Source organism: Chironomus tepperi, unplaced genomic scaffold, assembly GCF_022539635.2.
Source record: "Chironomus tepperi strain 1889 unplaced genomic scaffold, CSIRO-AGI_Ctep_v1 contig_85, whole genome shotgun sequence".
NCBI lineage: Eukaryota > Metazoa > Arthropoda > Insecta > Diptera > Chironomidae > Chironomus > Chironomus tepperi.
Genome location: NW_027226207.1, coordinates 4,022,999 through 4,035,688, shown reverse-complemented (window position 1 = coordinate 4,035,688; position 12,690 = coordinate 4,022,999). Strand labels below are relative to the sequence as shown.

At 31.9% G+C, this 12,690-nt stretch overlaps 5 protein-coding genes across 10 annotated transcripts; 4 read left to right on the top strand and 1 right to left on the bottom strand.

Annotated features, from left to right (window-relative positions):
• The first annotated feature begins 301 nt into the window (after window positions 1-301).
• LOC139086046 (ubiquinone biosynthesis O-methyltransferase, mitochondrial-like) lies at window positions 302-2,632 on the top strand. Of its 2 annotated transcripts, XM_070634330.1 has the most exons (3): window positions 302-354; window positions 420-1,791; window positions 1,864-2,632. In XM_070634330.1, exons 2-3 carry the CDS (start codon window positions 1,775-1,777, stop codon window positions 2,618-2,620), a joined length of 774 nt encoding a protein of 257 aa, XP_070490431.1. In that variant the 5' UTR covers window positions 302-354; window positions 420-1,774; the 3' UTR covers window positions 2,621-2,632. The 2 variants fall into 2 exon arrangements, with proteins under 2 accessions (XP_070490431.1, XP_070490430.1); XM_070634329.1 differs by lacking the exon at window positions 1,864-2,632 and having other exon boundaries at window positions 420-1,317.
• A 149-nt stretch (window positions 2,633-2,781) lies between these two features.
• On the top strand, window positions 2,782-3,831 carry LOC139086412 (ubiquinone biosynthesis O-methyltransferase-like). Its single transcript, XM_070634860.1, has 2 exons — window positions 2,782-2,937; window positions 3,022-3,831. The coding sequence occupies exons 1-2, from the start codon at window positions 2,894-2,896 to the stop codon at window positions 3,803-3,805; spliced, it is 828 nt and encodes a 275-aa protein (XP_070490961.1). The 5' UTR covers window positions 2,782-2,893; the 3' UTR covers window positions 3,806-3,831.
• Window positions 3,832-4,066: 235 nt separating this feature from the next.
• Window positions 4,067-5,478, top strand: LOC139086105 (ubiquinone biosynthesis O-methyltransferase-like). 3 transcript variants are annotated; one of them, XM_070634427.1, is made up of 3 exons: window positions 4,067-4,272; window positions 4,376-4,589; window positions 4,676-5,478. In XM_070634427.1, exons 2-3 carry the CDS (start codon window positions 4,546-4,548, stop codon window positions 5,445-5,447), a joined length of 816 nt encoding a protein of 271 aa, XP_070490528.1. In that variant the 5' UTR covers window positions 4,067-4,272; window positions 4,376-4,545; the 3' UTR covers window positions 5,448-5,478. The 3 variants fall into 3 exon arrangements, with proteins under 3 accessions (XP_070490528.1, XP_070490527.1, XP_070490529.1); XM_070634428.1 differs by having other exon boundaries at window positions 4,081-4,190; XM_070634426.1 differs by having other exon boundaries at window positions 4,067-4,589.
• LOC139086104 (caprin homolog) lies at window positions 5,479-8,548 on the bottom strand. The gene is made up of 3 exons (XM_070634425.1): window positions 8,266-8,548; window positions 6,275-8,076; window positions 5,479-6,159 (listed from the first exon to the last, which is right to left on the bottom strand). Exons 1-3 carry the CDS (start codon window positions 8,443-8,445, stop codon window positions 5,907-5,909), a joined length of 2,235 nt encoding a protein of 744 aa, XP_070490526.1. The 5' UTR covers window positions 8,446-8,548; the 3' UTR covers window positions 5,479-5,906.
• A 459-nt stretch (window positions 8,549-9,007) lies between these two features.
• Window positions 9,008-12,635, top strand: LOC139086187 (endophilin-A-like). Of its 3 annotated transcripts, none has more exons than XM_070634554.1 (6): window positions 9,008-9,310; window positions 9,808-10,221; window positions 10,323-10,591; window positions 10,686-10,804; window positions 11,693-11,859; window positions 12,112-12,635. In XM_070634554.1, exons 1-6 carry the CDS (start codon window positions 9,266-9,268, stop codon window positions 12,232-12,234), a joined length of 1,137 nt encoding a protein of 378 aa, XP_070490655.1. In that variant the 5' UTR covers window positions 9,008-9,265; the 3' UTR covers window positions 12,235-12,635. The 3 variants fall into 3 exon arrangements, with proteins under 3 accessions (XP_070490655.1, XP_070490653.1, XP_070490654.1); XM_070634552.1 differs by having other exon boundaries at window positions 10,686-11,278; XM_070634553.1 differs by lacking the exons at window positions 11,693-11,859; window positions 12,112-12,635 and adding an exon at window positions 11,372-11,678 and having other exon boundaries at window positions 10,686-11,278.
• Window positions 12,636-12,690: the final 55 nt, after the last annotated feature.

Here is a 12,690-nt window from a genome sequence, read left to right as displayed (position 1 = left end):
ATGTAAAATTCAAAAAAAAAACCTTAAATGTAAAATTTAATTCACTTCCAATAGCAAGAAAAAATTAAAAACAAAAAAAACCAGCTTTGTTAGAATTGACAATCAAATAAATCATTAATTAAAGCACTTAAAACCATGTTATTTCACTTTTTCTACAGTGCAGTAGCTAAATAAAATCAAGTTTTTGGGAATTTTGCAAACATCGTTTTTTGATAGAAATTCCTTTCGTAGATTTGCTCATACATTTGCAACTTTTCGTTTGAATAATTTCTGTGCTAAAAAAATCTCTAATTTGATTGACAAAATTAGTTATAAAAAGAAACCCAACGAGTGAAGAATGGAAAAATCAGCAAGGTAATAAAACGAAACAAAATTTGACTAATAAAATTTTAAAAACATTTCTTTCCATTTATTTACAGATCTGGTGCAAATGTGGATAAAGATAACATGCAGCTTATCGAAACCACCGGTGCAGAGTGGTGGGATCCGTCTGGAATTCAAATGGCTTTACATTCCATGAATCCATTGAGGATAAGATTTGTTATTGATGGGTTGGTCAACACTGGAGTAATAAAAGCTGAAGACAGAAATAAACCGGATGTCTTTAAAGGACTTAATATACTAGACGTTGGTTGCGGAGCTGGAGTACTTACCGAAGCACTGGCACGTCTAGAAGGAAATGTAATTGGGTTGGATCCATCAGAAGAACTTGTTAAAATAGCTAGAGATCATCTCAAAGGACAATCATTGAATGTCGAATACATTACAGAATTTATTGAAGATTATTCAATTAAAAATGCTGATAAATATGATGTGGTCATTGCCAGTGAAGTTTTAGAACATATTCCTGATCAGAAATCATTTCTGATTGAAATGACAAAATGTGTTAAGCCAAATGGAAGCTTGTTCATTACAACACCCAACAGAACTATAGTGTCATGGTTTACAACGAAAATAGTAGAATTTCTTAAACTTCTCCAGAAAGACTCTCATGTTTGGAGTCTTTATATAACACCATCAGAAGTAGAAGAAATATTGAAAGAACAAAACTTTGAAACTGTCTTAGTCCGTGGAATGTGGTATACTCCATTCATCAATATATTCAGTTTTATACCATATCATGGAATACACTATGCATTGCAGGCAGTCAAACAAGATAGAAAGAAACAGAAGTAAAAGAATGAATTTCAGTATGAAGTTAGTGACGTAACCTGACATGGGTTGGGAAGACTTAAATATTCTTGGAAACTGGATAATTTAAAAATTTGGCAAATTATGTAGAATGAAAATAAAAGCAATACAGCTTTAATATACGGATATTTAAATAGTTTTAATATATATACCCGAACAAGGGTAACAAATAATTTCAATACACAACTATCAATAATGTAATAAGTATTAAAAAACATTATTTACACAAGTGTATCATTTTGGTACTAATTACACATCGTAGTAACCAAATTCATCATGTAATTTTGAAGTTAAAAATAGAAATAAACTTTTAAAAGGGAAACCTACGAAATAAATTTCATTTTCATTTACATAAATTAGTGAATTAATCAAGCTTTCACACTACTAAGGAAGTGAATTAAACCTCAATATATTTTACATTTAACGTTTTTTTGGAATTTTACATGTTGAAAAAAATTTAAGTCGATTTTTGTTGTTCCGTTTATTCGTAGATTTACCCATAATTGCCCAGAATGTAGTCATTTAAAAGTCCTAATATTAGACTTCAAATATTAGTTGTAAAGAAGAATTCAACGAGAAAACAATGGAGAAACCAATAAGGTGATAAGACAGAACATTACTAAAATTTAACTTAACTTAAATTTTTCAACAAATATTGCCATTGATATACAGCACTGCTACAAATGTTGATGTAGACAACGTGAAACTTTTGGAAACTTCTGCTGCTGAATGGTGGGATCCTTCAGGAATTCAAACGGCTATACATTCTTTGAATCCGTGTAGAATAGCATTAATTATTGATGGATTAATCAGTACTGGAAAGATAAAAGCTGAAGATAGAAATAAACCTGATGTCCTTAAAGGAATTGATATTCTAGATGTTGGTTGTGGTGCTGGAATACTTACTGAAGCACTGGCACGTTTGAAGGCAAATGTAGTTGGATTGGATCCATCAGAAGAACTAGTAAAAATAGCTAGAGATCACATGAAAGGACAATCATTGAATATAGAATACATTACAGAGTTTATTGAAGATTATTCAATAAAAAATCCTGAGAAATATGATGCAGTCGTTGCCAGTGAAGTTGTTGAGCACGTGCCAGATCAAAAATCATTCCTTTTGGGGATGGCAAAATGTGTAAAACCAAATGGAAGCTTATTCATCACAACACCTAATAGAACTATGTTTTCATATGTAGGAACGAAAATAGCATATATGCTTAAAGTTATCGTAAAAGACTCTCATACTTGGAGTCATTTTATTACACCATCAGAGGTGGCTGTAATATTAAAGGAACAAAATTGTAATACAATTTTAGTTCGTGGATTGTGGTTTACTCCATTTTTTAATACATTCTGTTTTGCACCATATCAAGGAATGCAATATGCACTCCATGCTGTAAAATATGACAATCAAAAACAGAAATAAAAGGGGCATTAAAACAAATTTCAGTGAATCTCATAGTCTGTGTTTTTTAAAAACAATGTTTGAACAGTTGTATCAAATTTTAGAATTTTCAGCAGTTCTCTCACGTAAAAAAGATATTTTGGTTCTTTTTATCAGTCATTTCAATAAGTTTAATTGGAAAGGATACAAGAATCGTTTATTAAGTTTTTAATAAAAGTTCCAGTTAGTTGATCTTAGAGATATTCCTTATTTTACTTCAATTGACAGCTAATAATATAGAATATAATTTAAAAAATGTTAAGACCGGCATCAAGAATCTCGAAACAACTTAATTTAAGGTAAGATCATAAAAGGGTTATAACAAATTTACATATCACATTGTCAAGATCACAAATCATTATTAATATGCTTTTTAACTATAGATTCCTATCAACAACTAAATCAAATTTTAAGAATGTCGATGAAAATGACTTAAAACACTTGGGAAGCTTCTCAACACAATGGTGGGATCCTTCCGGACCTTTCAAACCTTTACATCTTATGAATCAAATTAGAGTACCATTTATTTGCGATGGACTTATTAGCAATGGCTTAGTAAAACCTGAAAAGAGGAATGATCCTGATGTCTTGAAAGGATTAAACATATTAGAAGTTGGATGTGGTGCTGGAATTTTAACAGAAGCTTTAGCAAAATTGAAAGCTAATATGACAGCATTAGAACCATCAATAGAATTATTAGAAGCAGGTAGAGATCATCTAAAAGGACAATCTTTGAATATAGAATACATTTCCGAATTGATTGAGGAGCATTCAATTGATAATGCTGAAAAATATGATGCAGTTATTGCCAGTGAAGTTGTTGAGCACGTGCCTGGTCAAAAAATGTTTATCCAGGAAATGACAAAATGTTTAAAGCCAAATGGGAGCATTTTTATCACAACACCGAATAGAACTTTCATTTCATGGCTTTTGATAAAATTTATATCAGAATATGTTATAAAAATCATCCCAAAAGGCACACATGACTGGAAGCAATTCATCAAACCATCAGAAGTGACTGAAGTCTTAAACGAAAAAGACTGCGATACAGTCTTAGTTCGTGGAATCTTCTATAATCCATTCAGCGGGAAGTTTAGATTTTTGAAGTATGATGGAATCAGTTATGTTCTGCATGCAGTCAAACAAGACATTAAACAACAGAATTAGAGATGTTCATGTTTTTGTAAAATGTTAAATTAGATGTAGAAAATAAAATCAGTTCCTATCTTCAAATTTTAAGTCTTTAAACCCGAATAGCACATCCTGATCGCTTAGACATCAAATCGTTGCCAGTTAAATGATAAGACACCAATAAGATCATGTGCTTCTCGGACAATAGTTATTTGCAATAAACAGTGCTTATAAAGTGAAAACAGGGTACCTAAAAAATTTTATAGCAAGTTTTATTGCAAAGCTTTTTATTTTTAAAAGCTTCAAAGTTTAATTTTTTCACTGGATCTCAAAATATCTCGACAATAATGTATTAAAGTAGTGTCCACTAATGTGATAAACATATAGCTCATCACTTAAGTTGAACATTTATCTACATCCCGTAGTGCTATAACCGATATTATTTAATATTTTGCAATTTTCTGTCAAATTATTGACTGCGGACCATTCTGTTTGATAACAAAGTTTGCACAAGCGAATTCAAAATTTCTTATTATTAAATTTTTAGCATAATCTAAAAAGTGTTGATAAGAAATTTATTTATAGCTTCATGCTGTCTAAATTTAGCCAATAAATAGTCAGTGTGATGACTTAAATCAACTTGTTTGTCTATTAAATTGAACGAAATAAGATCCAGTGAAGAAAGTTTTAGAATATTTAATATCCTGCATAAGTAATTAAGATTTATTAAGTGACATCTGATTGGGCAGTTCTTATTAGAAATTAAAAGCTCGAAAATGTTAAAACCGGCTACAAGTATCTTAAATAAATTAAATATTAGGTGAGAATTTTGAAGACGTGACAATTTCAAGAATTTTATTGCTAATTAACACTAACAAATTTTTATAATGTGCAATTTAATTGCAGATTAATTTCGACAAGCTTATCGAAATTTAAGAATGTAGACGAAAACGACTTAAAGCACTTATCAAGTTTTTCAACACAATGGTGGGATGTTTCTGGACCTGTTAAACCTTTACATCTTATGAATCAAGTGAGAGTGCCTTTCATTCGTGATGGACTTATTAGCACTGGTGCTGTAAAACCTGAAAATATCAACAAACCAGATGTATTGAAAGGACTTAACATACTCGAAGTTGGGTGTGGTGCTGGAATATTGACTGAAGCATTAGCAAGATTGAAGGCGAATGTAACAGGATTGGAACCAGCAACTGATTTAATAGAAGCAGCTAGAGATCACCTGAAAGGACAATCCTTAAATATAGAGTATATTTCCGAGTTTATTGAGGAACATGCAGTAGACAATGCAGAAAAGTATGATGCAGTTGTTGCCAGTGAAGTGCTTGAGCATATACCTGATCAAAGGACATTTCTGCACGAATTAACAAAATGTGTAAAGCCTAACGGAAGCATTTTCATCACAACATTTAACAAGACTCAAGTATCATGGCTGGTTGGAATAGTAATAGCAGAATATGTCATGGATTTCATCCCAAAAGGCACACACGATTGGAATCAATTCATCAGTCCATCAGATGTATCGAAAATTCTCAACGAAAATAATTGCAATACAGTCTTAGTTCATGGATTTGGCTATAATCCAATAAACGAGACATTTAGCTTCCGAAAGTATGACGGTGTAAATTATGCATTACAAGCAGTTAAGAATGCAAGTTAGAAATAAAAATTAATGAGAGTATCCAGTCAAATTCATGCGTTTATCTTCTGTTTATTAATATTAATTTATCTTTGTTTTTAAAACCAAAAAAATTATTATTGATAAAAAGGAAATCTTATGTTTTTTTTTCATCATTCAAAGCAACGTCCACAATATTCTAAGAGAAATGCGGATATAAGGAAACTCTAAGTTCCGTATTAAATTATTAATACCTATTCAATTCATTACTGATGCGCAGAAAAAAAAAGTTAACATCAAGAGAGTTTTGGATTCCTTCATATTATTATAATTATTAGATTATTATTAATATTATTTTTAATGCTTTTCTGTTGTTTTCACTTCAAATCATGTTCCTTAATGTGTGTGTTTTTTTTATATGTATGTAATGTTTTTATTATTTTTTTCTCATTCTCATTCTCATTGTTACTTTTTCTTATTATTAGACGATAAAGCCCTTATTCATTTGCGCTGAACAGGATTAGAGCTTCCCATTGATGATGAAAAACGACCACTGCCGCCAGTACGATAATTGTCACGTTTATTAAAGTTTCCACGTTCATTGACGTTATTACTACCATTATTATGATTATAACGTCCAGCACTTCCACTATTATACCGTTCATTATTACGGAAGAAGGTTGTAGGTCCTGCATCACGATGGTTTGCATCTCCGTTCTCATTGTTATAGTTGTTTCTCGGAACTTGAGAGTTGCTATAAAATAAATGAGAATAAAAATTTTATAACGGTTTTCTAAAATTCAAATCATTTTTAACGGCTCTTAAATTATTCAAATTTTGACCGTTAGAAATATGCAAAAATGACTTACCGATAGTTATTATACTTCGGACCGCCGCCTGCTCCACGATTACGAGTAAAGCGGTTATAGCCACTTCCAGTATTATTTCCACCAGAATTATCATTAGTCCAAGTATCAATTTGTGGTTGTTGCTGATTATTGACGGGATTCCATTCATTACTTCTATTATTTTCCTTCTCTACAGCATGAATCTTACGATCAGGAGTTTCACTAGTCGGTTTATCACTGGGAACATCAACATTTGGTTGATGTGCATTCATAGTTTTCTGCTCTACATCTTGGAGATTCTGAATATTAGTTGGCATTTGTTGCTGATACTGAACGGAGCTTGGGACAATATTTTGGAAATGTGGCGCTTCCTTTTGCGACGTTTCCTTCGTCATTAAATGCTGCTGTTGTTGTTGTTGTTGCTGCTGCTGCTGCTGAGAAGGTGCCTGTTGAGGAATTGAATTAATTGGAGCTTGTTGCGTTTGTGATGATTGCTGATGTTGTTGAGAATAACTAACTGGAATGTTTGAAGCATTTCCTTGTTGTTGAAGCTTGAGACCAGGCGGGAAATTATGAGTAGGTTGAGGCTGAACGGGTGCCGATTGTTGTTGTTGTGGTGGAGGATTATAAGTTTGACTCGAGTACGTTTGCGTTGAAATGACTTGTTGTTGTTGTTGTTGAATATTAGAATGTTTGGGCGGTATCTTTTGTTGAGGTGATTGAGATCCAGTTTGAATTTGTTCCACAAGTGAATCCTGCAAGAATGAAATACTTGATGATGCGAAATCCTCAATATATCGATTCGGTTGCTGCACGACTTGCATTTCGTTGTTACTATTTCCATTATTATTATTATTAGTATTATTATTGTTAGCATTTGCATTTGCATTAATATTGTTGTTAATCATTGGTCCTTGTGAATACTTCATTTGGTTATAAAAAGCATTTTCGACAGCAGTGACGGTCGTCTTCATTGGCAATGGCTGAGGAATAACTTGAATAGGTGCATGCATAACAGGCATAACATTTATTCCTTGAACATTATTGCCATTGAATAATTGAGTTGGATTTGGAACTTGTGTAGGTAAAGGTGCTTGTGGCATAATATTAGCAGCAGATGATGATGATGTTGATATTGGAACTGAAGGTGCAACAATTGCTGGTTGTTCTACTACAACTTCTTCAATGATGGCATTTTCATCTTTAGAATCGAGATCAGTATTGGTTTGTGGAGTTGCGCTTTCTGGTGGACGTTCTTCAATTTCGACAATTTTAATGTCCTTTTCAAAGTAACCGCACGTTTGAATGCGCGAAAATAATTCCTTGATTTTATCAAAAGTAAAGCCGGTTTCCAAAAATTGACGATTACGTCCATCGACAACATAATTAAGTAAGTCGGCAGCCGTTTTAGCCGAATTCACAAAAGATGGCTCATTCGAAAAGTTTGGATGAACAGGATTCGTATGTTTCGAGAAAAGCTCCAGAACATCCATTTCATTCACTTCAACCAAGCAAGCACCGTTTTGAGCATTAAGGAAATCACTACGAATCTCTTCATTTTTCAATTGCCTCAAAATGTCCTGAATGATAAGCACCTCACGAACCTTTGAAGTCTCTTGCATTTGCTTGATAAAGGCTGCTTTTCGTTCTAAGCGCTTTTGCTCTTTCGCAGCAGACGTAGCCATCACTTGAAATTGCTTACAAAACTCCTTTGATATTCCAAGTTGCGACACAACTTCTTCATATCTCAAGACTGCCTTCTTCTGTTCATTACTCAATTCCTTTCCATCCTCTTCCTCCTTTATATATCCATCCAATTTGTTCTAGAATCGGAAAATTGGAGATAAAGAAGAAAAAAAATTAGTACAGGTGATTTTTTTTTTCGCAACAACACGCTATTTTTTTCTCAAATAAAGAGAGACTCCATATTGAAACATGCAAATTTTCTCAATTAAACCGCAATTTACCAAAACTGATGTATTTAATTAGGTTATATAGAATTAGTTACATACCTTACGCTTCTCTAAATTACGGACTTTATTCTGAATAATCTGTAAAACTTGCTGAATTGGTGGAATTTTTTCTCCATTGTGCTCGATATCTTTTTGAGGGTTTTCATTTGTTTTCGCCTCTTCAGATGACTTTGGAGGCGGTACTTCAACTTTTAAAGGTTCAGCGTTTGCAGAAGGCATTTTCCTTATCGTTTTCTAGATTTTTACTTAGTTCTTTATGCTTTAATTAATCAATTTTATATTCGTACGTTTTTCTCTCAAACAGAAAATGGGTCGGTTCACAAATGAGGTCTACGGTTCGTTATAGCGAGGCTCTAAAATTGCACAACTGATTATTTGAACAGAAAAAGTTCGTTATTTTTCAGCATTATTTTATCAATTTCGCAAATGTTTCTGTTCTTATCAGACAAAGCAGGCTATATTAAATTTTTGTCAAGCAAAAATTGCTATGTAATCATTGATAACTTTGTTAAAATGGAATTTTTTCTTTGAATTTTTTTAACGAACATTTTAAATTTAATTTTTTTTTTCAAAATTAACAAAAACGTTAGTAACATAAAGAGAAATCACGAAAAACTAAGCATTTATAGCTCCAGAATAAGCATAACTAATACCAAAATTCAATTTGTATGACAAAAGGACTATGACAACAAAACAAAGATTGCTAGAGATATCTGCTTGCGCAACAATAAATTAACGGTCAAAAATAATTCAAATTTCGGTTTAAAAAGTTCCATCGGGAAACACGAAATTATTAGTTATTCACAATTTTTTAATTATATTAAAATAAGTGTGTTATCAAGAGAATTTATGTTATTTTGTGTGTTAATTAATAAGCCAATAATTGTCGAAATTCGTAAATAGTGCTCGTTACGTAAAATTACAGTGATTTAATGATATATTTTAACAAAAATTAAGGATAGGAGGAAGAAATATCTTAATTAAAGTCAATTTCAGTTAAGTGGAGTAGCTCAAGTGGAAAAAGAGAAAAAAGCAGATCATGGCATTGGCAAAAATATCAAAACAACTGAATATCGCGAATCAGGTACGTTAAAAGAAAACATCCAGTAAAGTCTTGATGATAAAACATCCAGAATCAAAGAAAAGGAAAAGAAAACAAGTTTTAATACTTGCTGATTTGTCGACCTTGTGCAATTTTCAATACATTCTCGACTCTACGCTATTATCTCTATTTCTCTTTATCACACAATGTCAGAAATTTTAATTGTGGGAGTTTTTACTTACAACTTATTAATAAATTTAGAACATAATTCATGAAAAACTATAGAAATCAATAGTAAGCTCCATATCTCTGCAAGTGATCTTGTTACTGTATTTATAATTAGAAACAGTTCCCCCATATATGTGGAAACTGATTATGAAACTCGTTTTTTAATTGTCGCGCATAATTTATCATCTTTTATATGCTTTTGGATCTTTTTCTTCGATTATAATTGAAATTATTTCGCGTACTTTGGTCATAACATGAATGATTCATAGCGGTGTGGCCCAATATTAACACATTATATTCTATAAATGTAGCTAATCACCGAGAAAGTATTCAATGGAGAAAAATCAAAGTTTAATGATGATTATACTGAAATGGAGAGGAAAACCGATGCAACAGCTGATTTGGTCGACGACTTACAAACCAAAACGAAAGAATTTCTCCAACCAAATCCGGCAGCGCGAGCGAAAATGGTCGCAATAAAATTGTCGTCTGGAAGTCAGGCACAAAAAGCTCAATATCCACAAACGGAAGGCATATTAGGAAATGCTATGGCAGGACATGGGAAGAAATTAGGCGAAGATGATCCACTTGGACAAGCTTTAATTGAGACAGGCGAATCACTAAAGCAGATTGCTGATGTAAAATATTCACTAGATAATAATGTCAAACAGAATTTCCTCGAGCCTCTACAGCATTTGCAAAATAATGATATTAAAGAAGTTTTGGTAAGTCAATGTGCTATAGTCATATCATGACTTGATAAAATTCATCAAAAAACCCATAATGTATTCATAAATATTTGCCACTTGAACAAATTTACATTTAGCATCATCGAAAGAAACTTTCAAATCGTCGCTTGGATTACGATGGAAAGAGACGAAAACAACTGAAAGGTGGTATATCGGAAGATGAGGTTCGCATGGCACAGGATAAATTTCGTGAATCTCTTCATAATGCATCGACAAGCATGCATCATTTACTGGAAAATGATGTCGAGTTAATTTCACAACTTGCGGTGTTTTCAGAAAGCCTTATGACCTATTATCAACAATGTGCGGAGATTATGCAAGAACTAACTAGTAAACTTTATGAGAAGTGAGTTGTTTTTTGTTTGTATTCTTGATCTGCTTATCAATTTATTTGACTAAAACTTTTTTTTTTGTTTCATACACGTGCATGATAAATATAGAAAATCAGAAGCTATGAATCGACCGAAGAAACAATTCATACCAACAACATTATCGGACTTGAATATAGACTCGCTATCGATTGGAAGCAATAATGATCGACAGAATAACAACAGTAATGGTGCGCGTCTTAATAATTTTGACAGATTCAAAGCAACTTCATCTTCAAATCTTTCCTATAAGCATTCCAATTTTAATAATAATATTAATACCAATAATAATAATTTTAGTCGTACAAGTAAAATGTATGGCTCGCAATCAAACATATCGTCCACATCTTCAGGATCACGTTATCAAACTGTAAATAATAGCAATAATAATAATCATAATTATAATTTAAATTCACCAAAATCGCCTGGGGGTGATACGGACAAGTGGCTGCAAGCTTGGGAAGATAATAACAACAATTATCGCGCACCGTCCTTTCACCCAATTAAACAGACTTATAACTTTGAAAAAGTTAATTTGTCAAAACAGATATCCCGTACATCAAGCGATTATAGCCGCTCAAATTCAATCAATAATCGTAATTCGAATCATAGACATTCCAATCAAACTGCTGACCCATTTGATCCATTCGATGATCCATGGTCAGGTACTTTGCTATTCTTTTCTTTCCTCTATTATCTATGCACACAATATGCACAAAAAGAATTCTTTTATATTTATTTTAATTTCATTTATTTAGCTGTTCATTCTTTATTCTCTGTCCTCTTCATCATCCATATACATACTATGGTCGTCCATTCATCGAAGTAATAAAAATGACTTTGTATTTTGTTGTTGTTGTTGCTCGTCATACATACTACTATTCCCACACACATGGTGATGGATATGCAATTATCGTAAATTTTAATGATTTTTTAAATGCAAAAAATGCACTTTTCGTCTCATTAAATTAAATAAGAAATAGCTTTGAATGTGTTACATTAATTTTCATTAAAATACTTCCATTAATACTCATCTTGTGCAATAATTTGCTAATTTCCGTTTTATTATTTTTTCACAGTCAAGCCATCAATTTCCAATCCAATACTTGTATCACAGCCGCAACCAACGGTTAATTTAATCAATAATTTCAATAATAATATGCGTACTCAACAATCAGGTGGTTATCCTCATTGTGTGGCTTTATATGACTTTGATGCTGAAAATCCCGGTGAATTATCGTTTAAGGTAAGCTTACTAACTTAATAAAGCTGTAAAATCAGTTGTAGAACAGAATTTTATGTAAATTTACTTGTGATCTTGAACTATTCAATGTCACAGACCTTGTTAGTGTTGAGATCTTTTAGTAATGATATGAGAATTTCCGTCACACGGAAGACATGAAAATGTAAATTACATAGATATTGTCGCTTAGTAGATAGTGAGCATATGACTGTAACTGTAAGTTTGTTAATACTCAAATTTTGCTTATCTCAACAGGAAAACGACACCTTAAAGCTCCTATCAAGAGTCGATGACAATTGGTACGAAGGAATGCTCAGTAATGGACGAACTGGATACATCCCAATGTCATATGTTCAAGTAAAAATTCCTTTGCCGTAATAATAATAATAAAGATGCTAATAACACAAACCGTTCTACATGCTGAACCTATTATCATCACTACATGATCGTTTTGAAATATGTAAATTAACAATTTATTGTGCCTTCACCAATTGAATGAAAAAAGTGCGAGTTTTTGTATGCATAACGTACGTATTTTTTGAGCCATATATTTGTATTTTATGTCATGTAAAAAAGAACTCTAAACTATATATTTTTGCACACGATAATTCTGTTTGCCCTTTTGAACTTTGTTTCGAAAGGAAGATGATGAATAAAATTAATCGTTGTTAGACACTAAAACTGAATGAAGACAAAAAAATAACTAAGATTTATACTTAATAAATGTAAAGATTATATACACAAGATTAAGCACAAGGAACCGAATTTTTAAAAGTCAATTTATCTTTTTATTTATCCTTAAGAATTTTACTATAAAAATTTTATTTACATTTA

Bases quoted from the DNA above. Each gene is read 5' to 3' on its own strand.
- LOC139086105 (XM_070634427.1), top strand. From the start codon at position 4,546: ATGTTAAAACCGGCTACAAGTATCTTAAATAAATTAAATATTAG. The intron at 4,590-4,675 runs GTGAGAATTTTG...ATTTAATTGCAG, and splicing joins TTAAATAAATTAAATATTAG to ATTAATTTCGACAAGCTTAT.
- LOC139086412 (XM_070634860.1), top strand. From the start codon at position 2,894: ATGTTAAGACCGGCATCAAGAATCTCGAAACAACTTAATTTAAG. The intron at 2,938-3,021 runs GTAAGATCATAA...TTTTAACTATAG, and splicing joins TCGAAACAACTTAATTTAAG to ATTCCTATCAACAACTAAAT.
- LOC139086187 (XM_070634552.1), top strand. From the start codon at position 9,266: ATGGCATTGGCAAAAATATCAAAACAACTGAATATCGCGAATCAG. The intron at 9,311-9,807 runs GTACGTTAAAAG...CTATAAATGTAG, and splicing joins AACTGAATATCGCGAATCAG to CTAATCACCGAGAAAGTATT. The intron at 11,860-12,111 runs GTAAGCTTACTA...TTATCTCAACAG, and splicing joins CCGGTGAATTATCGTTTAAG to GAAAACGACACCTTAAAGCT.
- LOC139086104 (XM_070634425.1), bottom strand. From the start codon at position 8,445: ATGCCTTCTGCAAACGCTGAACCTTTAAAAGTTGAAGTACCGCCTCCA. The intron at 8,077-8,265 runs GTATGTAACTAA...TTCCGATTCTAG, and splicing joins GTAATTTAGAGAAGCGTAAG to AACAAATTGGATGGATATAT. The intron at 6,160-6,274 runs GTAAGTCATTTT...TTTATTTTATAG, and splicing joins CCGAAGTATAATAACTATCG to CAACTCTCAAGTTCCGAGAA.